This window comes from Mytilus galloprovincialis, chromosome 2 (assembly GCF_965363235.1).
Source record: "Mytilus galloprovincialis chromosome 2, xbMytGall1.hap1.1, whole genome shotgun sequence".
Taxonomy (NCBI): Eukaryota; Metazoa; Mollusca; class Bivalvia; order Mytilida; family Mytilidae; genus Mytilus; species Mytilus galloprovincialis.
Genome location: NC_134839.1, coordinates 30,784,554 through 30,808,465, shown reverse-complemented (window position 1 = coordinate 30,808,465; position 23,912 = coordinate 30,784,554). Strand labels below are relative to the sequence as shown.

Below are 23,912 nucleotides of genomic sequence, written 5' to 3'. Positions count from 1 at the left end.
GAAGACGAAATAAATCTATATTTGTAAGGTGTTTTGTGTAGCTTCGGAAGCCAGTACATAGTTTGGACTTTTATTGTATTTGGCTCTGCTTGTAAAGCGGTTGCTAAAAGTTTATGTTTGTTACAGATGTCGTTTTCTGAAAATGGAGTCAGTTGGAATGTTGGTTAATTGGTGATTTCTTTTTTCAGAACCTCAATGTAAAATTTACGTCAAACAATAATAATATTATTAGCAGCATTTATTTTAATTGCCGGGTAGTTTGTTTGATTTATTTCGGAGAAGATGATTTATGAGATGCATAAAAGTGACTGAAATAAAGTACCATAAACAGTAACTGACCTCTGAGGTTTGATGACAATGAACTTCTAACAAAAACTCAATCCTGTAACTGGTTATGTACATATACAAAAATATCCGTTGATGATATACAATAATACAAAGCATTTTTGACAGTATAATGACTTTCCACAACTGAGATTACTTATTGCGTTTACATTATTTTGGGTTAAACGAGAATAGAAAACAAAGCAGGGGAATTAACATTCACGAAACAAAATAATTCGCAGATTTTGTCCTTCTAAAACCCATATTTAAGAACAGTCACACATATTGTTATCCTAATTCAAATACAATTTATAGACTTAAAAAAGACATTAAAACATTTGATGATCTTGTTGTTATAACTTATAAATCATATCGAAGAAAGAGGTGAAAAATACCAAATAGTTATCAAAGGTACCAGGATTATATTTATTACGCCAGACGCGCGTTTCGTCTACATAAGACTCATCAGTGACGCTCAAATCAAAATATTTATAAAGCCAAACAAGTACGAAGTTGAAGAGCATTGAGGATCCAAAATGCCAAAACGTTGTGCTAAATACGGCTAAGGTAATCTGTACCTGGGATAAGAAAATCCTTAATTTATAAAAGTGACCACATTATTGATATGCATGTAAACTCTTAAACGCTTGAGTGTTGACTACTGGGCTGGTGATACCCTCGGGGCTTAACGTCCACCAGCAGTGGCATCGACCCAGTGGTGTAAATACTTATCAAAGGTACCAGGATTATAACTTAGGGACATCAAAAGTCATAACGTGAAGAAAAAATTACCATTCCAAAAAAGGAAAGACGACAAAAGAACAGTCAAGTCCAAAATGACATTAAATAGTAAAATAACAACTGCAAAGTACGATCCATAACTAAACTGGGATTGATCTTAGGACAACAAGACTCCATTAGTGGCACTTTTTTGTCTTATCATGGTAGATTACCGATGCAATAAATAAGAAATGTAAGAAATCCACATTAATGAAAGCAAACATACAAACATACAAACATACAAACATACAAACAGCATGTACAGGTCTTTTAGTAATAGAGGGCATTGCCAAATCCACATTTTTTTGTTTATTTGTAATGCAAAACGTATATATACATTATAACTCATATAAGCTTTAATTGAAGATTAGTTGACCTCTTTAACTGGTAAAGAATTGAAAAAAGCAGCCTCTCCATCCATTGATTTAGTGTAAATCTGCAGTGCTTTATCCTTGGTTATGTTGCCTTGTCCGTAAGCAGCATTGGCAATGGCTTCAAATTTATGATAACCATCATAAGCTGGACTAAAGTATGTCATTACCCAATCTTTATATGGCCCAAACTGATGCTGAAATATGTATATGATTCTAATAAAAAGTAGTTTATAAATATCATATAAAGATCAATTGATAATATAAGTTTACATATGCGCTTGATACAATGTTCAAATTGTGAAGAAAAAAAAAAAACAGACTAGATTTTTGCAAATGACATTCAAGGAAAACAATGTTTCTAAAACAGGCATTAAAAATTGTTACGAAATCACTTTAATTAGATCATTGAATATTGTTTTTATTGGTATCAATATTGATTTTGTTATTATTGAATTGAATTCAAACCATATTTTTCTTATACATATACACATTCATGACTCTACAAATCATACGATATCTGTATTATGGCAAATATGTATGCTTTTCTCTGACTGTTAATGACGTGTTTACACTAAATCCGATGGGTGTTGGACGTAAACCGATTGGTATTTTAGTTTAAGATGCATTATTCGTTTTGTTAGATGAAATTGGCTTTGAATTTAGCTGTGAGTAACTGTAGATATTCTCATTACTGTACTTAGTATATTTTTGTTGTGCGGATGTTTAACTACCCTGCCACGTCCACCTTATGATTATGTTACATGTATTTATGTTTTGTATCGTTCTAGTGAGTTAAACCCCTTTCAACTGATTTTTATAGTTCGTTGTTATGTTACTCCACTGTCGCAGTTTAGGAGGAGGGTTGACGCACGTTTAAACTAGTTTAACCTCGCCACATTCTGCATATATATCTGACACAAGTCACGAGCCTGTAATTTTAAAGGTTATCATTCTTTGCATTATATGAAATTTGTTTTTCTTTCATTATGTTGTACATAAATCAGGACATTAGTTTTCTCGTTTAAATTGTTTTTCATTTGTCATTTCGGGGACTTTTAAAGCTGATTTTTCAGTATTGGGTGGACTCATTGTTGAAGGCCGTACAATGACATATAGGTGTTAGTTTCTGTGTCTATTGGTCTCTTGAAGAGAGTTGTTTCATTAGCATTCATATCACATCTTCGTATTCTTATCTTTATCACGACAAATGACATTTTGTATGTTATGCTTTTAAGAAGATTTGGTATGATTACCGAATGCGAGATCAACGGACAACGATGTCAATAACAAGTGTAATATAAAAAAAGAAGATGTGGTATGATTGTCAATGAGACAACTATCCACAAGAAACCACAATGACACAGAAATTTACAATTTTAGTTCACCGTACGGTCTTCATCAATATGCAAAGACCATACCGCATAGTCAGCTAAAAAAGGCCCCGAAATGGCAATGTAAAACAATTCAAACGAGAAAACTAACGGCCTTATTTATGTAAGTTTGCCAGGTAGAAAAATAAATCACTGTTTCCTTTGTTTACAACACATTGAAAACCTTATAGTAAGTTTTGCTATTCATTCAAATTACAGATGAAAAAAAAATAATAAATTAATGTATTGATACCACCGTTAAAGCAAAAAATATTTCTCTGTTCATTCAGCTGCAATTCTCGATAAGAAAATATCCACCACAGTCATAAAACAAAAAAAAAAGTACTATGGCATGATTATCAATATGTTACATATATTTAGATCTTTCTCATATAAATGTTTTGATATATTAAGTTATGATAAAATAATATGATCTTTTTTTTGTTAAGCAGTTATTATTATGTAACATTACTCAAACGACATTTGAATAATGTAAATTTCTTATAAAACGTGTATGAAATATTTTTTCCCCCAGATATTCAATAACTAATTCCTGGGTTACCTAATTGAAGCTGTAGTAAATTGTTAGCAGTAAAAGTGCAATAAAACTTTGGTTAATTAAAAAAAAAAGTGTAATAGGAAATAGTGTAAGGTGTAATGTTTCATGGTGGAAGAGAAGTAGTGAATGGTGTATCAAATCCTAGTTCATTTTATTAAAGATGTATTCAAAAATAGAAATTTGAAATTCCCTCAAACAATTTACATAATGGATAATTTATTTGAAGCAAATAGCGTATGATCTAAATTTGAAATGGGAATTTTTAATGACGTATAATGTATAGAGATAATGGATGGTGAAAGTATATCTGGCATGTGTAATGGTCTATGGCGCATTGTGATATGATGTATGCTATAAATAGAAAGTTACTACCATTCATGGAATCTACTTTTATGATAGTAGTTAGTTATCAGAGGTACCAGGATTATGAACTGTTAATATACAGACTAATCAAGATATTGCAGTTCTGACAATAATTTTTTTTCTTTTAAATTCCAATAAAACATCTATTTTCATGGATTATTATCGTATATCGGAGTTCCGGCTCACTTGGTTTTTTTTCTCAAATATTTATGATTCTATTTTGATATGTATAAACAGTAAAATAACAAAAATAACAAATTCCAAGGAAAATTCGAAACGGGTGGTTCCCTATCAAATGGCAAAATCAAAAGCTCAAACACAACAGACGAGTGTGTATATGATCCTCTTTCTTTAAACCTTTACAAAAAAAACAAACCTTCATAATAAAAACATATTCAACAGTAGATATGGAATCCTTAAAAACCGAAATTATTTTTCACTTTATACTTACTGCGTTTTTGTTTAATACCAGTCCCAACCACGGCCATAAGCGTTCACATGGGATAGATGCTACAATCATATAAATTGGTTCCTCATTCAGCGAAACATTTAAAAGATGATCAATGAATCCTTGACATTCTGGTCCTACTTTAACAGATGAGGCATTTTGAACATACAAATCGTTTAGGATTCCCTCTCCAAAACTAAAATTATAAGCAGAAATGAATTTTGAGTAGTGTAAGATGATTTTTCAGTCCAAATAGTTTCTATATGCATTTTCGTGCAGTTTTTGCGACAAATAAGTTCGTTTTATGTGTATTATCAAAACGGTAGAGGAATATATCTAATGGTTATAATAGTTGGTCTTTTTCTTCTTTTGTATTTATCATTTATCTGTTTTCCAATTTACTTTTTCCTGATCCTAATATTTCTATTCAAAATTTAAATTCTGCATATAAATTAATAATGTCATTAAACTTTTCATATTTATTTGGAACTATTACATTAACGTTAATATATTAGATCTATGATTTATTTATTTAACATCAAAAGTAAACAAATTATATTACAAATACATTATTTACAGTACATACCTTTTGTAAACTTTAACTTCGTTTTCAAGAAAAAATTTAAGACGGCCATCACTCTTAGTTGCAGCCTTCTCTAACGCTTTGGAAAAGTCTAAGCAGAAAACTGCATCTTGAATCAAGTATCTTCCTTTAATATAATGTATTACATATATGTATTTGCTTAATATAATATTTTGTTCGTCGAACCTTTTTTTTTATATATTTTTTTTTTATCTAAGTACCTAATTATGATATTATTTTTTTCAAATTGCAGTCATATGGTTGCTCTTACCCAGGAAAATATTTGTTATCAGGATTAACGCTTGCAATTTTTATTTGGAAATATCTCTGAGGATAACATTTTATATTTCGAATGAGTTTTGGTTTTTCAAATATTTTGGCTGCGTCCATCACTGACAAGACATCAATTTGCCGAAATACGTATCTATTACATTAACAATGGCACCGTTTAAATAATTCTATCCATATACATGTACTAAAGGTGGTACCTAACACTACAGGGAGATAACTCTAAAATTATCTAAACGTAATTTCGTTGTGTTGTTAAGGGAATATTAAGCTTCTGAATGATCAAAATAAGGGTTTTTCAAACTGCTATATAACCAGTGTAATTTTTCTGATAAAATGGTTGGTTCAAATTTTTTGAAATTTTTATATTTTTGTCAAAGGGTCCAAGTAAACACTTTGTCAAAATTTTATGAAAATTAAACGAGCCAAATTAATTTTAGTGAAAGTGGTGGGTACCACCTTTTATAGCAATCAAACTCAGAATAACTTTGAAATTATAACACGTATTCATTACTTTATCTGAAATAGTTATCAAAGGTACCAGGATTATATATAAAAAAGTTTCGACATTGATTGTTACTTACCGAAATATGTTGGATGCAAAGTACCATCTTTAATTCCTTGCACAAACGAAGAATTCAATGATTCCATCCTCGATTTTCTGGTTTCATGCCATAACCATTCACTAAATTTATTTTCTGTGAAATATACTACAGGACATAAAAAGATTACATAGCATTCTGATTCTACGTATATTTTTCAATACATAGTACCATAATTCTTGGCTATAATTACCGCCTTTGCAATTTTCCTTGTTATATATCCTTTTTTTCAATCTTCCACCTTTCTATGATAATGTCTTATTCACCCTAAAATGATGAACCGCTCTTCAATTTCGTATTGATTTTACTATTTTAACGCTTTCGATACGAGCGAGATAAGTATCGGGTAGACGAAAGCGTGTATGATTTACTCAATTTATATTCTGATATCTTTGATAAGCTTTTTTTAACCATTTGTGTAGTCTTATATAGTTTATTTCTTTGACGCAGTTTGATGAAAATTGATGAAAATTGCATAACACGAATCACAACAGATAGTTGCAGTTCCGAAAACGGAACTCATCAACCACCAATATCTAACTTCTTTAAAAAACAATTAAGTATATTCAAAGGCAAACAAAAACGTACAAAATATGGTATAGATAGCTTGACAATGATATAGTATGGTGCAATTAAAATAGTTTTATATGATCTATTTGAGAATATAAAATAGATTAATGTAATGAAGTCATGAAGGCTGCTCTTCAAAAGAAGTAAAATTAATTTAAAACAAAACATCACCAACTTACGAAAGATACACTTACAAAGACGTGAACTGCAGTACCAGATAAGAAAATAAAAATGTAAGAGTTGTACAAAACAAGTTATCATTTATATTTGGAACATCTGAGAATACTCTTAAAATATCTAACTCTGTAACATGTATTATGTACAGGGGAAAAAGTATGAAAGTTTGAATAGGATCAATCTGGCTCACAAATGTGTCCGCATTCATTATTAGATTGGGTTGCCTGTGTATACTTATCGGCCATGTATTTATCTTATATTGCTAATGTATGTATATAAAACTGTCATTAATCTATAACGAAATATACCAGTAATATTGCCTCCGATATTCCAACTTGAACCATTATTAAAAGAATCTTGCATTTCTGCAGTGCCAGACTTGTCATCTTCATCTAATGAGAGATACCATGGGTTTACAAAATCACTAGGAACTATAAATAGATTAATAGTATTTAAGGTAGATCATCGGTATATATTTCCTCAGACAGAATTTTCTTATGCCAAAATGAAAATTTTACTATGTTTTTCTCTAAAATATAGTACAAGGTATGGGTGTCCGTGCTATTTTTTTTAAAGCTACGAGTCGTACAAAATTGCTCAAATATGCTTAGAATTTTCATAAAACATTTTTTGGTGCATTAAAAGAAATCTATGAGATATTATTTTGAAATACAATATGAGGAGATAGGTTTTATTATGTTTTTTTATTTTTTATTATTCAACAACAGTATTGCTCGCTGTTAACAATTACTCCACTGACACAGCTATCTCAGTGATTTTACAGAAGGTCCCTGTTTCATTAGTACCAGAAGTTCAGGGATTCTTCATGTAGATAAACTGCATATTGTTAGTCGATTACAAAATATTATAAATATAACATCAATAGATAAATAATGCTATTCTAATTATATTAAAGGATTTATATCATCTGGCGTTATTTTCAAAATTTCATAAATCATCCGAGTTTGGGATGATTTCTAACTAGTTATCAGTTTCAATGTGTTTCCGGATAACGGCTGTTTTTCAATCAATATCGGAACAGATTGAAAATATCTTATATGTCTTAATTTTTTTTAATAAAAGTTTGGATAATACAATAAATCCCTTACTTTCACTTTAATGAAAAAATCAGTATAACTAATAAATAATAAATATGTCTCCAAATTTGTATATTTGGACAAAGAACAAGAACAATTGTGTACTGATATTATATAATCCACGATAGCGGTATTCTATGAATCATCCTTAAATGAACAAAATTTGCACAACATAAGAAGAGAAACATTTGATGAATATTGCGTAAAGTTTATACACATATATATATTTACGAGAAAAATAGGAGACCTAGTAAAACTGCGAGCAACTGCTCAACCCCGGCCCTAATATTTCGCCAAACAGGAAGTTGTTGAGTGATGAATCTGAAAAAGCATCATACGGTAAAGCTGACTTACATAAACTTTGAAACCAAATTTCAGAAATCATTTTATTGTAGTTCCTGAGACAAATGTGACGTAAATTTTTGACTTAGCTATCATGTGAAAATGATACAAGTGTTCGATAAACATGAATGTGCTGAACAATGAATCTGAAAACTAATTACACGGATTGCTAACTTATATAAACCCTCTAACCAAATTTCAGAACTTCTTGTTATTTAGTTCCTGAGAAAGAAACGCGACGAAATTATTACTGACGTAGTGACGGACAAACGAACTGACGGATGGACGGAAGGACAGACCAATGTTAAACAGTAACAAACGCTTTTTTTAAAGAGCGGGTGTATGAACAAATATTTATGTCCGATAACTTTTATATGATTTTGTTTAAAAATCTGGAAATATCCATGTATTAACTTTACAATAAATACACCACTTGTGTCACACAGCTGTTGTATATATTATTCTTGGAATTGTTTGGAAGAATAACCTACATGTTTTCCATTTTTTTTTAATGACTTCATTTTATTACCATTCATATGCTGTGGAAAAGACAAAAAGACAATCAACTAAAGACTTTCGCAAGTTAGTCTTTTGTTTTCTAATTTTAGTTCATAAGTTTTCGAGTGAAGTGCGAAGTCCATTTTCACTTAACAAGTACACAATTTTATTTAGGGGCCAGATGAGGACCACCTTCGAGTGTGGGATTTTCTCGTTGCGTTGAAGACCCTTAAGTGGCCTTCGGCTGTTGTCTGCTCTTTTGTCGGGTTGTTTTCTTTTTGACATATTTCCAATTTCCATTCTCAATTTTATGCATAGAAATAATATAGAACTTGTGTACAACGCCGCCATATTTTAATTCTATACAGTAGCTGTAATATGTGTTTGTCTATTCCCTTTCATAAACATGTGTTGTTCGACAGATGTCTATTATAGGTTGATTAAGCTTAAATTGACATCAATCTGTACAGACTCGGTTAAGTTGTTAATTTAATGATATCAAATTCAAACTGCGTAATCAATGCTTAGATGTCTACTATAGGTTGATTAAGCTTAAATTGACAGCAATCTGTACAGACTCGGTTAAGATGTTTCTTTAATGATATCAAATTCAAACTGCGTAATCAATGCTTAGATAATTACAGATAATCGTTGATCATCTCAACGAGATTTGTTTTCTCGCTTGAGCCGGTACAAAAAAAGATCAAAGGAAAAATGCACCAAAAAGCGATAATACTAATTATCCGATATCCGGACAGTCTTTCTTCTGATGCTATCAATGTTTTGTTTTGAAAATTAGCTACGTGACTTTCTATTTTGCCTGAATAGAAACCGGATGAACTGTTTTTGACAAATAAAACCTATATCCAAACTGTTGGTCTCAATTATAATTGATGTAGAGTATGTAAATAAAATAGTAAGAAAAGTCAAAACGTTATCGAATGCATAAACAGTGATAATTAAATTACATCATCAAACAGGCATTTCTGGTATAAAAGTTGATTACATTTGTCTGACAGATACTGCTCTCTCAATGCATTTCTGAATTTAAAAGTTATTTTAAAACTAGAAAATGGAATATAAACAAAATGTCTGATTACATAATGGTTTCTCCCATTTATTTATTGTAGCCCTGTCGTGTAATGTTGTCATTTTATTGTTATAATTAACACTGCCATTGAAGCCGATGGTTTGGCATGCTACAAAACCAGGTTCAATGCACCATTTTTTTTTATAAAATGCCCTGTACCAAGTCAGGAAAATGGCCATTGTTACATTATATTTTGTTTCTGTGTGTTTTACATTTAGGTGTTGTGTCTCTGTTGTATAGTAGTTCTCTTATATAAAAGAGGGACGAAAGATACCAAAGGGACAGTCAAACTCATAAATCTAAAACAAACTGACAACGCCATGGCTAAAAATAAAAAAGACAAACAGAAAAACAATAGTACACACGACACAACATAGAAAACTAAAGAATAAACAACACGAACCCCACAAAAAACTAGGGGTGATCTCAGGTGCTCCGGAAGGGTAAGCAGATCCTGCTCCACATGTGGCACCCGTCGTGTTGCTTAAGTGATTACAAATCCGGTAAATAGTCTAATTCGGTAGGTCATATTCATGAAAGGGAAGGGGATTGTAGTTACGACGTAAGGAACATATCCGATATCATTTGTGAAACGGTTATTCCATAACGGTCAACCAACTCGTGATGGCGTCCGTAAAATTTACGAAGGGATGATTTCAACTTCACCATTTGGAACTCTTGGTTTAATAGCTTCCTTGTGAGCAGCAAACCTCTATCAAGAAAATCATGATAGGAAATGCAAGCACGGGAATATCGTATCAATTGGGAGATATATACCCCGTATGCAGGTGCTGCTGGAATGTTGCTACTTAGAAATGGAAAGTTCACAATTGGAAAGCTGAAATCATCTCTTTTGTCGTAAAGTTTTGTTTTCAACCGACCCTCATTGTCAATTTCTAGATGTAAGTCAAGATATGAAGCCGACTTAACTGTATCTGTAGTATCCTTTATCTCTAGTTCGATTGGATAGATGCGTTCCACATAGTCACTAAATTTTGAATTGTTTAGTGAAAGAACATCATCTATATAACGGAAAGTAGAGTTAAAGGATATTGCTAACTTCTTATCTTTCTTCCTAAGAAGTTCCTGCATGAAGTCAGCCTCATAATAATAAAGAAACAAGTCGGCGAGTAGAGGGGCACAGTTTGTTCCCATTGGAATGCCGACAGTCTGTTGAAAAACACGTCCTCCGAACGTAACAAATATGTTGTCAATCAAGAAATCAAGCATCTTGATAATATCAGTTTCAGAGAATTTTTTGTTTGAATCAGAGTGATTCTTTACAAAGTAGGATTTATCCCTCCCTAAGACAAGATACTTGTATCTACGTTGGCCATTCTTTTTTATGAAGCAAAGTAATATCAACTCTTTCAATTTGTCTTTTAGTTTGGAATGTGGAATACTTGTGTACAGGGTAGAAAAGTCAAATGTTTTTATATTTGATACGCTCCCCTTAGTTTTAGTGTGTAACCCGGATTTGTTTTTTCTCTATCGATTTATGAATTTTGACCAGCGGTATACTACTGTTGCCTTTATTTGGAGCTGATATATGTTTCTTAAATAAAAGTACGAAAATCGCTTTAAATCTTAATAAAACCACATACTTATATGAATGAAACATTAACATGTTATAAAGAAAGAGTAAAACATATAATAAATACATTCTAAACTGACCTGTACTACAAACTCCGGATAAAGTAATAAAGAAGATTAAAATATGGAACATTGCAATTGTGTCAATGTAAATCTAATGCACAATCATACGAAAAAGACCCTGTATCAAATTATGCTCAATACACTAAATGTAACATTCGATCATGAATTTCAGTCAATTCACCACGTGAACTTATATAAGATAAGCCTTAAATTTATCACTGATAAAAATTAACTATAAAAATACTTCTTGCAATGCAGTACATGTCAGTAAATGAGTGAAAAAAATAAAAATGAACGATATAAGAAAACGATATATTTCTATAATTTGTTTTCAACTATGGTAATTAGAAAATGTTAACAGGTACTATTTTAATGATACTAAATAGTCCGGATTTGCTGGAACCTTGACTTTGTTTGTAAGATGAACATGTTTAAAATTGAACAACCTTGTTGCTTATGTCCTGAATCTGTGGATTCCTTGTCGGGCACGCTTATAAATCTATTTAGGTTGGTGTCAAATTTTGGTCAATGGTATAACCATAAAATAGAAATTGGTTAACAAATACTACTTAATGATCTTCAGTTATAGTTCTAGGTGCTGAAATTTTGTATTCGTCTATTTACTTTACGCAATCACGAATTTGTTGACCGTAAATGAATTTCCTCCGTTTCACATATGATATCGAATATGTTCTTATGTCGTAACTACAATCACGTTCCTTTTTGCACGAACACGAATATGACCTACCGAATCGACTATTTACCGGGTTTGTAGTATTATGAGCCGGATTTGCTTTCATTGCTGATACACCTGAAAACACCCTTAGTTTTGGTGGGGTTCATGTTGCTTAGTCTTCAGTTTTCTATGATGTGTCTTGTGTACTATTATTTGCCTGTTTGTCTGTTTCTTTTTTAACCATGATGTTGTCAGTTTGTTTTCTATCTATTAGTTTAAATGTCCCTCTGGTATCTTCCAACTCTCTTTTATAACGTGACTAGGTATAATACAAAAACCAAATACGGCAACAAAGGAAAACAAAAAAAAAGCATATGGACAACGAACAAAAGCAAAACGCATGGCAAGAATACTTAAATGAACATCATGAAGAACATATCCCTAAAAACAGGCGTGAACTCAAAGTATACAGTAGTTGTTGTTCTGCCATATTGTATCACATTGTAGCTTAACAGTCTTCTTGGAATCATAGAAAACAATCTCTGATACCGTTAGTTTACCATGTTGAGCATTCAGTTGTCTGAATTTTGACATTGATTTAGATTTTTAATGCTTTATACTTTTTTTATGAGATTGACATTCTTACACAATATTTGCTTTTGATATGTTTGACTGCAAAGCTACACTTTCATCGTTAACTATGAAAATCTCGTTTATTATTACAGTTTTATGTTTGTCACTTCATTACAATATATATCTAGTTTAGCTAGATGATTTCACGATTTTATATTGACCTCTGCATGTTTGTATTTGGAAACGTTTCATCTGGCCACCTTGAACGAATTATCGAAACATATGTTATTATTTCAAAATGAATTTGTGTATTCACTTCTATTCTTGAACCATTGATTGACATTAAGACTCCTTTGTCAGGCCTGCTGATAAAACTATTTCGTGTACTTAGAAATTTAGGTCAATGGTTTAAACAAAAGATACAAATAAATTTAAGCCCTTACCGATTTCTGAAATAAATAACTCCAGGCACAGGAAATAGATTTCGATCACGGACAAGAACAAGATCGCCCCCTGTATCATACAAAACTTTTGGTACTTTAATTCATTATTGCCTTTTTGTGTTATTTTTCGTTAATATTTTTTGTGATAATATTTCGTATCTTGCTACTAGCTTGATATAGAAAATTATCGTTGTCGATAAACAGATGATCAAATTTGTCAAACTTGTGAATATTTCTCGGCCATATCTCATCTCAGGACTGTCGATCGTAGACGAGATTGCAACTTAGAAACACCACCTCTTTAATAAAAACAGGGATAGTCTATGGCTATCAGCATCCATTTTTTATGCAGTCAAACGTTTTTCAAAAACAGAGGAAATACAGAAGAGACTTCCAAAAACCAGAAGTAAAAAATACCACACAGAACTTTTGCCAAAAGGAAAGACGACACAAAGGCAAACATTAAGACCACAATAAAACACTAAACTTTAGCATCACGAACAACTTCGTCCTAAAAAACATACATGAGATCAAAATATAGTGTAGGTATTTTAATGTCTTACTGTTGTAAATACTTATTGTCTTAACCGTCGTCTTTAAGTAAAAAAACTACTTTACATTAAGCTACCACATGATATTTGATGTAGGTATCTAATAGTTCAATGCTACATGTTTGTCGTCGTCCCTAAAATATGTCCATTAGTTTATTTCTGTCGTTTCCCCCTCTGCATTGGAATTACAAGTTACACTAGATGACGCCATGATTTGATATTGAAAACCAAGGACGTCTTCATAGTTGTAATTGGAAACATTTAAACCTACAACCTTGTACGAATTACTGAAGCAACTGTTATCGTCCCCAAAGGATTTTTTTTTGTGAACTAGTAAACGAATTCTTAGACCTGGCAATCCTGTACTGTAATCATGCCTATTAACTGAATGATGACAAATAATAGTACAATAACAAAATATCGTAATCCAAAGAAAATTTTAAATGGAAAGTCACATATTGAAAGGCAAAATCTACAGCTCAAACATACAAAACGAAAGGAAACCCACTTTCATATTCCTGAATTTCGTTATTTAGAAAACGGTGGATTAAACCTGATTGTAAAGCTAACATAACCTCTCACCTGTGTAACAGTTGCATACACTTTTATTATATTGACAACAAAACGTGAACTAAACAAAATAAAATAAACAAACATAATAGGTTAATTTGTCAGTCAACATTGTGTTTAATTCTAAATCACTACAAAAACAAACAAATATGTCAACAAAGATAACAAAAATGGCGTAGGGATGAAAAACATATGAAAACATTGGTGTAAATAGAAATATTCTCTTGATTCTTATTTGAATATATGTACGAATGTAGGGGATATTTCAATTGTACATTTTGAAAACTAAATAATATAAGTAAAAGAGTACATGATACGCATACTCTTGAATAAGAAACACATGTCAAGTACTTTCAACTCGATTTGTGTCTGTGCAGGACTACAAAGCAGTCAACAATATGGTGGTGGTATGCCGGAATTACTACACGGATGTTAATAATCATATTTAAAGTTCTTCTACATTCAAGTCCGTGCCCTCTACTGAGAGTCATATAGTAAACATATCATAACCACATCACTTCTTAATGACTCTTCTAAATATATAAAGGTCCATGCTATGTATTGGTTACTTAAACAACAACAAAACAGTAAAATTAAACCTCTAATAAATCTTCTACAACTACATGTAATTAATGATTTTCATATACTTTCGTAATGAAAAATATCAAAATAATGTAGAGTAAAAAATCTTTGAAGTTTTAAAATTAATGACGGCCGTTGATGGTTTTAGAATCTGTTTAAGTTATAGACTTTTCAACTTTTTCAAACGCGGTATCTAATGTGCTTTGTCTATATAGATATATGAAGTTGTGTAATGTGTGCGAATGAGACAATTCTCCATCCAAGTCACAATTCATAAAGGTAAACCATTAACGGTCAAGGTATGTTCTTCAACACGGAGCCTTTGCTCACACCAAACAGCAAGCTATAAAGGCCCCCAAAAACGACTAGTGTAAAACCATTCAAATGGGAACAAACGGTCTAATCTAAAATCGAGAACCACAACTACTGAACATCAGATTACTGACATAGGACAGGTGCAAAAAATTACAGCGGGATTAAACGTTTTAATAGTACCAAACCTTATCCCTTATCTGAAACACCAAAACATAGAAAGACACACTTTAAAATATCAATTTGAATGGTTTAACTTAACAAAAAAACGCTAAAACACAAATGAACATACACGGAACCAATACATTACAATGTAAAAACAAAGTTGATAAAAATAAGGGATGGATGATTAAAATAAAAGTAGTATACATTTTTTGTACCGCTGTGAAATTCTAAACAATTTTAGAAAAACATCAACTTTGAAATAAAATTACACAGGTAAATGAACAAAAAATTGTTGTTAAGTATACTTCTTGTTCTGTCTGTATAATCTTCCGTTTAAGAATGCCAATAAATGTCTTATAAATCAATAAATAAAGACAACAGTAGCTGTTCGAAATTCATCAATCAATTGAAAAAAAAACCAAATCCGGGTTACAAACTTAAACTGAGAGAAACACATCAAATATATAATAGAACCACGACACAGTGAAACACAACATTATAATGTAACGAACTATAACATAACAATGGTCATTAACGCTATTCTAACGCTATTCTAACACTTGATGTTCTTCATATACAGGTGTCGGAAGTGTAATGTGTATACATTATAAAAGAAGAAAAGAAAGAATTGTGATGTTCATAGTACGAAGCATTGAAAATTTATAGTGATTCCAAACAATCAAAGATGGTATATAGACCGTTGTCACTTAATGGAATTTAATTCGACTTCATACAAGTGAGATGTTTAGCTAGATGTAAAAACGGGTTCAATCCACCATTTTCTTCATAAAAAAATGAAGTACCAAGTCTGGAATATGACAGTTTTTGTCTATTCGTTTGATGTTTTTGAGCTGTTGATTTTGCCATTGATTAGGGACTTTCTGTTTTCCTCGGAATTTTTTGTGATTTTACTTTTTACTGGTAATTTATTAAGTCAGGACCTCATTACCAAAAATTTACTTTAAACCTATACTAATTCAATCCTTACATATACAGATCTGGTTTCAAAGTGTGGTTGTACATTTAAACAAACTTTTTTCCAAATGAGAAAGCACATCCTCATTTTAACGAAGATGTTGTTTACCGTGCCGAAAATTTAGAATCGATCCGGGTAAAATCATCAATTCTTCAAATAAATTTATTCTAAAAGTTTACCAATTCAACACTTTGCTCCCTGAATAGTATTTTCATTGGTATTTATATAGACTTTGTTATCAGTAAATAAAAAAGTAAATTTAATATCATGATTTAATAAATATGTATATTCATAGCTCTACAGTCATGCTGTGGATAACTGTATATGAGCATTGTACAAGGTCATGTTTTTATCTGAATGTTGATGTAGTCTTTACACTTAATCCATTCGATGTTGGATGTGATCTGATTGATAATTTGACTTGGATACATTGGTTTTTTTAAACACTTTTAATGGCCTTGACTAAGCTGCCAATCTGTACAGATCTGTACATAGTGTCTTTTTGTAGAAGTGAGATATCCGTCCATGTCCACTCCGTGTTAATATATATTAATTATTTCTATTTGTATCGATAGGAGGAGTTAAGTATTTTTCTAGATGTGTAAAGTTTGTTCTTACGGTGTTCTGTTACAGCACTGTCCCGGGTAAGGTTAAGGTTGGCACACCCTCTAACATTTTCAACCCCACAACATTCTGTATGTGCCTGTCTCAAGTCAGGATCCTGTTATTCAGTTGTTATTGTTTGTTCCTGTATTACGAATTCGTTTATTATTTTGTACACGAAGAAGATATTTGATTTACATTGCTTTTCATTTGTCATTTTGGGGCCTTTTAAACTGACTGTGAGGTATTGGTTTTACTCAGTGTAGAAGGTCGTATGGTGACATATAGTTTCTAATTTCTGTGTCATTTTGCTATCTTGTGGATAGTTGTCTCATTGGCAATCATACCACATCTTATTTGTTTTAAGAATTCACAAATTGTTCATAGCACAGTAACACGACGGCGGTATGGTTGACTATTTTTGGAAACATGTGACATAGTATTGTATTAAATGAAGAAATAATATCAATAATAAAGGATACATTAGTAGGTTTTCTTGTGCGCCTGACAGAATTGATAATCAGAATTGGAGATTTCTGATTTTAAAAAATCGACAATCCTTATCAATGAAATTTCAAATTTTTCTTTTTTATATCTATACCTACGAGATATGGATAACCATAACTACAACCCTTTTGCCGTATGGTTACTTTAAAAGATGGACGAAAGATGCTAGAGGGACATTCAAACTCAAAGATCGAACATAAACTGACAACGCCATGGCTAAAAATTAAAAAGGCCAAACAGACAAATATTAGAACACAAGACACAACAAATAAAACTACAGACTTAGCAACACGAACCCCATCAAAAAGTGGGGGTGATCACAGGTACTCCGGAAGGGTAAGCATATCCTGTTTTAAATATGGCACCTGTAATTTGCTCATGTTATTACAAACCCGACTAATTATATTGTAACTTATTCTAAGCCGACAGCATTACAGTCAATTTATATGGCAAGCAATCTTTTACCTTTTTTTTATTTTAGAAAAAGAATGAATGCAAGTCTTATTGTTTCTGTGATCACTGCTCTTGAACTTCGTTCTGTATTTGATGTAACTAAAAACCGCAACTTTTTAAGAATGTATCGATAGTTGATTCGAAAACCGCTTATTATCTATCGTAAAGCAGTTGTAAACGATATTTTAATGTTATACATATACGTTTGAACATGTGTGTTCCAATATGAGCAAGTTCGAAACTGTTCTGAGTTTTTGTTAAAGATTCTGAAACCTAAAATAAACCAATGGACGGCAAGTAAAATCATTTAATTGAGACGCGGTTTAATTTTGACATAGGTATTGAGTAAATTATCAGCGTATTAATCGTCAAATTTTTCACAATTTTTATAAAATTTGCAAGCTGTTTACAAAAATAATGTTTCTTTCGACAAAACTAGAATTTTCTTGGCCAATTTTGAAAAATTGAAATTGTAACTTTGTGAGACAAAATGATATGATAGGGAATTAATGGTCAAATGGAATTCAGAACTGTATTGTTGCACTCATGAATAAATTGATAGTAGAATACATTTGTTGTTACTGAAAGACATGTACTTTCTGGTCTATTTTGAATGTAAAGGTCTATCTATCACGTATACTGTAACTCCAGAGTTCAAATATTCAACATATAATAGTTTATGATTACTGTTTCAGTTTAATCTGCTGCAGAGAGAACCTTAAAAAGAAATGAGTGAAATGTTTATAATTTTCCAATTTTTACTTGGTATTTCTCTAGGATTTTCTGAAACAGGTAACAGATAGAAAACAAGTCACTTATTCTATACTTATCGTGTGATTGCATAATACGTTAACATCGATAGAGTAATTTATCTCATAAGTTATGTTATTAGGAAACTATACATTTTAATTAAGGTAATATTTAAGAATTATTTTATCTGTCCCGCTGTGAGGGCAGTGGCAATAAATCTATGTCAATAAATGTTGATTTCATTTAATCAAACATATAACGCCTATCTGTAAAATGAAATAAAAAATTACGGATATCTATTTATAAACAACTTTGTTTTTATACTTCTTTTGAAAGAATGTTTTCCTATTTACGTTTGGTTTTTCTACTCATATAGATCATATCTTATAAGGATGCAAAAGGGTTTACAATCGGTTTGTATCTTTAATAAGTCATGATGCTTGTCTACGATTGTCCTTTACTTTCACTTTTGTCATGTCTTGGCCTTTTGTGCCTGACTGCACCGTATTGTGATGGCCTATGGTCGCTTAAATCCGTCTCATATGAACATATTTGGATACTTGTCTACGTGGTAATCATACCACATTTTTCTTACTTTATTTAGAATTCTACTTTTTGCAGCTTGTTTTTTTTTTATCTAAAGTTGATCCCTTGAGTATTTAAAAGATTGACACATATGATACCCCAATTGTTTTATTTCTTTAGTTTTCTATGTAGTGTTTTCTGAGCTTGTTCATTTTATTTCTCTTTCACTTTTTGTTTTTGTAATGGCGTTGTCAGTTTATTTCGACGTTTGCGACCTATGAATATCCTAATCATATTAAATTTTCTAATGATCCCATTTTCTACAATATTTTGTCGAGGAATACTTATGTGTGTGTTGTGTTATGTGTCCTATTTAGCCCTTTTAAAAACAGCGCACTGGATTCGTTTGAAGCAATATTGAATAAAGAATGCATTAATAATATTTTGATTGAAGTTTTATCCATACGATTCGTTTTTTTATTCAGTTAACTTTGAAAATGTCCAAGAGGTGTCCATACATTCTATTAACAGAAAATCGGACGTCATAGGGACTAAACAAACACCTGAATGTTTACATTTCGACTCGAGTTCATCAGGAAATATCGACAGCTTTAAAGGTAACTTATGTTTTTCCGGAATTTCTTTTATTTACAAAAGACTGTTATACGCAAAGTTTATATCCATTTGTTTAAGAAAATGTTTTTAAATTGTATGAGAAAGTGGCATTACATCTTAATCAAACCCTAATTTATCAATTTCCTCAATGTAAGTTGTCTGTTTGGATGCAAGTACACAGTTATACAAGAGGGTGTCTAATGATCATTTAAACACTTGAAATGATCAACATTTGAGTTTTTGGGATGATTACAGGCGATATTTTACAAATACTGTAAATAACCTATTAATTGTTAGTTATATCACTCGATTTTCAATGGCAAACAGGTTTCTTTGACAATAATTCTGTAGTTTTTAATAAAAAAAAAACTTTTTGCGAGATAATAATTTGGCGATTTTATATGATTTGTGAAATTGTCCAAAACAGTGACTTCCCAAAATGTTTTTAATATTCATTCAGGTTTTGGAAGAAGAAATGCACAAGCGGTAGTATCAGGTATGTATGCTTCAAATTTATTTTAATTTTTTAAATTATAAGTCAAGTTGTTAATTTGGTGACAGTCAAACGATCAGGCAATGTTTAAAGTTTTTGCTAGATATTGTAGTTGTTCCCGACATAGAACAGGATAGAAAACGGACAATTCGATTGCCATCTACCTTTAAACCTCATAAAAATATTTAGTAGAAGGGTTTTAGTGTCCTGCATACTATATAGTGCATAGTTCGGTTACCAATTAAAGTGATGAATTTCCTTTATATTTCAATTTTATATTACCATGCATGTCATTATGAATGTATGTCTCTTTTATAGGAGGCCAGTGTTCCCGTAAGTATTTGTAAAGATAAGCTATGATAGAGTCAATCTTTCATTTAAATAATTACATAGTAATAAAAATGTATTTATGAAAACACCGAACTGCAAGATAAATTCGAAAAGGTCCATTAAGCCCAGCAAAACCAATCACTCGGCTTTATCAACATGGAAAGCAAATGTCGTATTCTGTTCCGACGAAAATGTTAAACGAAAGCTAGATTCGGTATATTGGCTAAAGTGGGAGAGCATCCCAAACAGAGACAATTGCTTAAGTTACTAATTATTGGGATCCACCAGTCATAACTTTGTAACCATACATCACAACTGCCTTTCAAAATTAAACAAACATAAAAAGTAATCTGACAACGATGGCAACAAAATAGGTTTTGTAGTTCATAGTACAATTTTGATATATACAATTTTACGATAATGTACAAGTTATGCTAGATATAAATACAAGAGTTTTCAAAATCGGAAACAACAATATAAATACCCATTAGTCTTAGTCCCACGTTTGGTTACACCTGTATCAGGAACGTCAAAAGCCAAATAAAAAACAGACATTAAATTCAAATTTAAAATGATCGGCTTATCTTGTGGACAGTTGTCTCATTGGCAATCATACCACATCTTCTTTTTTATATTGTATCCAACAAACATGTATGGTAGTATTTATAAATATCTTTCAAGTGTTACAAAGTTATCATTCATTTTTGCTATTAAATGGAAGCACTAAACAAACGTCGGAAAGGTACATAGTGTAAACATTAACATAGTAATGTAAATGAAACAAATCATCTACAATAAGAACTGATTCAGCATTTCCTTTTTAAGATTAATATGTGACCTTTTTGAAGGTTTTTAGTATTAAATTATTAATTGTTCCACAACTCAATATTCATAGACAACCTAAGTCACTGGTTGTGGCACAAATCTGAAAGTTCAAGAATGTGGGCACTGAACTCAACGTTTGTGACAGGTGTGAAGTATGGAACACTTCACCCAACATCTTTTGGTAACTATAATTTATGGGTAATATAAATAAACTTCTTGAAATTTGGCAAAGATTTTGTATGCGTAAAAGCAAATTTAGAAGATTTCAAATACGACACATTCCAATGATCATATATGATTTGAAGTGTATTTAGTAAATGCAACATCTCTGTACGTTTATACGAGAAACAGATTGTTTAATATATATATGTTGGTCCTATTTCAAATCTGTCTTTATTATCATTATTATATTATTATATTTTTTTCACACCTTATTGGTAATTTGGTTAACTAAATTGACCTACTTAGGTTATTTTTTGAAAGTTTGTTTCAACAAGAATCCGAAGAGAGCAAGTCCAATTTACAAGAAAGCAGAATGTAGACTTTATTCATGTGAAAAAAATATCATTTTTTCTATCTTTTATAAAACGGACGAATCTGTAGTAAAACAAACTCCAAATTACGTCTGTGATTTTGTAAATTCGCATTTTAAATTTAGACATATCAATGAAGTGATTATATAAAAGTCCTAAAATTTCAAATATCTTAAAAAGTAATTACATATACAAAGCATTTTAACAATTGTAATGTTCAAAGAATAAATATTGTTGGAATATATTTAACTTTTATAGGTATTTATATGCTGCAAGATGCAGTGTTTTGTCTCGAAATATCTAAATCATTAGAGGTGGCTGCCAATAAACAAAGTGATGGACCACTAAAGGCTTTTCTTGAACACAAAGTAAAATCTTATAAGAGGTATAAAATAACAGTGGTGATGAGTATTTATATCTATTTTTTTTTTACGGTTTATCAAAATGTTGTTTATTAAAAAATACTACATATACATCAAAAGCATTAGTTTCATCACGTCTTTTCTTAATTAGGTAATATGCCTTTAAATGACAGAATACAGTTAATTGTCATTCTACTCTTTCTCCTTTCTATTTTATTTCAAATAAAATATATTCAATACATAGTTAAAATACTCACAAAAAAGCGCGTGGCGTTGTTTTTTTATTTTATAAGTTAGAATATCAGTGTTACAGCAAAAGATGTATACTAGTCTTTTGGAATGAGTTTACGTCGAACATTTAAAAACAAAGACAGAACCTGTAATTCAGGCAAATTACATGTAAAAAGAAATCGTAACAATATTGCATTTCTTATTCTCAAATGGCATTATACTTGGTGATTTAATTTTAGTATTTGTTCTCGTATATGTGTAATATGCAGTTGCACTTTGATCAATCAATTGAGGTGCATAAACGTGAGAAGAAAACGTATATCTAATTTTATGACAATGCAACCAACTTCAACAAACATGTAGAACAAATAAGGCAATGATAGAACAACATGAGCAATCTTACTTCATGAAACTCATGGACAAGTCTTATATAATGTCAATCGAATGCATATGAAAAATAACAAGCTATGTTGACAACAGAATCCGAAATTTAAGGTCGTGATCTCAAAATATTAAAAGTGTTAACAAAATGCAATACTTCTTACCTACATCGCTTTGTACGTGTGTTTACAAGGTGTGCTGACAATTTGTTTGCAAAATGGCACATTCGAAATGCATCAACTATCGTTGTCGGACCAGAATGTCAAGGATACATAGATAATCATGTCAATGCTACAAGGGATGAGGATCCTATCTATGCTGTTGTAGCTTCAATTCCATGTGAACGTCTATGGCCTTGGTTGGGACAGGTATTGAATTCACAAGATGTAAGTCTTTAATTCATTGTATAATTAACATTTTAATCAATTCATAAGATGTATCAGATATGCTTATGGAACCTAAGTTAAGAAATTGTGTTGTATCCTGAAAGTGACAAGTGTTTTGTTTAATTTTCTGACATAGTAAAAGATGTCTATTACTATATATGTTCTAACCGATGGAAGATTAACAAGATATTGCCAACTATGCCAAAATAACTTTGATCTTATTTACTATGCTGTATTTCGAAATGGCTGTTTGAAAAGTTTAATTTATTTATATTTAATGTATTTTCAGCATCACTTTGGAGCTTATACAGACTGGGTGAGAGATGATTTTGATCATACGGATGACGGCTACAAGAAATTAGAAGCCTTTGTGAATGATTACTATTCTAGAGGCAAACTCGACAAGAATAAAGCTTTACACTACTACTCGGAGAGTATGGAGTGGGAGGCTGCATTTTTTGATTCCATACCAGCATAAAAAGTCGTTAAAAAATAAATATATTCCGCATATGTCAGAAACCGTTTTATTGAGGCTATTTTTTATCTGCGTGTTGTTCAGTCTTTAGTTTTCTATGTTGTTTCTTGTGTACTATCATTTGTTTGTCTTATTCATTGCTTGGCATGGCGTTGGCAGTTTATTGTCGAGCTGTGCGATTACTACCACTGGGTCGATGCCTCTGCTGGTGAACTGTTAGTCCCCGAGGGTATCACCAGCCCTGTAGCCAGTACTTTGGTACTGGCATGAAAATACGGATTTTTTTTGTTAATAAAATTTGCTGTTACAAAATGCTAGAAATTATTATAAATTAAGGAATGTATCTCCCTCATGCAAAGCTCTGATTCCTTTCACGGATTTGGATATACTTTTTGGACCTTTCGGATTATAACTCTTCCTCTATTATATAAACTTTGGATTTCTAATATTTTGGCCACGAGCATCACTGAAGAA

The 23,912-nt window shown here is 31.3% G+C and overlaps 2 protein-coding genes across 4 annotated transcripts; one reads left to right on the top strand and one right to left on the bottom strand.

The window, feature by feature from the left end:
* Positions 1-1,442: 1,442 nt before the first annotated feature.
* LOC143063351 (thiamine biosynthesis multifunctional protein ThiED-like) lies at positions 1,443-11,299 on the bottom strand. 2 transcript variants are annotated; one of them, XM_076235459.1, is made up of 6 exons: positions 11,140-11,299; positions 6,747-6,869; positions 5,674-5,799; positions 4,805-4,928; positions 4,222-4,414; positions 1,443-1,672 (listed from the first exon to the last, which is right to left on the bottom strand). In XM_076235459.1, the coding sequence occupies exons 1-6, from the start codon at positions 11,189-11,191 to the stop codon at positions 1,472-1,474; spliced, it is 819 nt and encodes a 272-aa protein (XP_076091574.1). In that variant the 5' UTR covers positions 11,192-11,299; the 3' UTR covers positions 1,443-1,471. The 2 variants fall into 2 exon arrangements, with proteins under 2 accessions (XP_076091574.1, XP_076091575.1); XM_076235460.1 differs by having other exon boundaries at positions 5,674-5,787.
* Positions 11,300-18,168: 6,869 nt separating this feature from the next.
* Positions 18,169-23,482, top strand: LOC143062207 (thiamine biosynthesis multifunctional protein ThiED-like). Of its 2 annotated transcripts, XM_076233987.1 has the most exons (8): positions 18,169-18,324; positions 19,293-19,424; positions 19,883-19,918; positions 20,234-20,248; positions 21,141-21,251; positions 21,862-21,988; positions 22,771-22,963; positions 23,253-23,482. In XM_076233987.1, the coding sequence occupies exons 1-8, from the start codon at positions 18,261-18,263 to the stop codon at positions 23,439-23,441; spliced, it is 867 nt and encodes a 288-aa protein (XP_076090102.1). In that variant the 5' UTR covers positions 18,169-18,260; the 3' UTR covers positions 23,442-23,482. The 2 variants fall into 2 exon arrangements, with proteins under 2 accessions (XP_076090102.1, XP_076090103.1); XM_076233988.1 differs by lacking the exon at positions 20,234-20,248.
* The last annotated feature ends 430 nt before the right edge of the window (positions 23,483-23,912 follow it).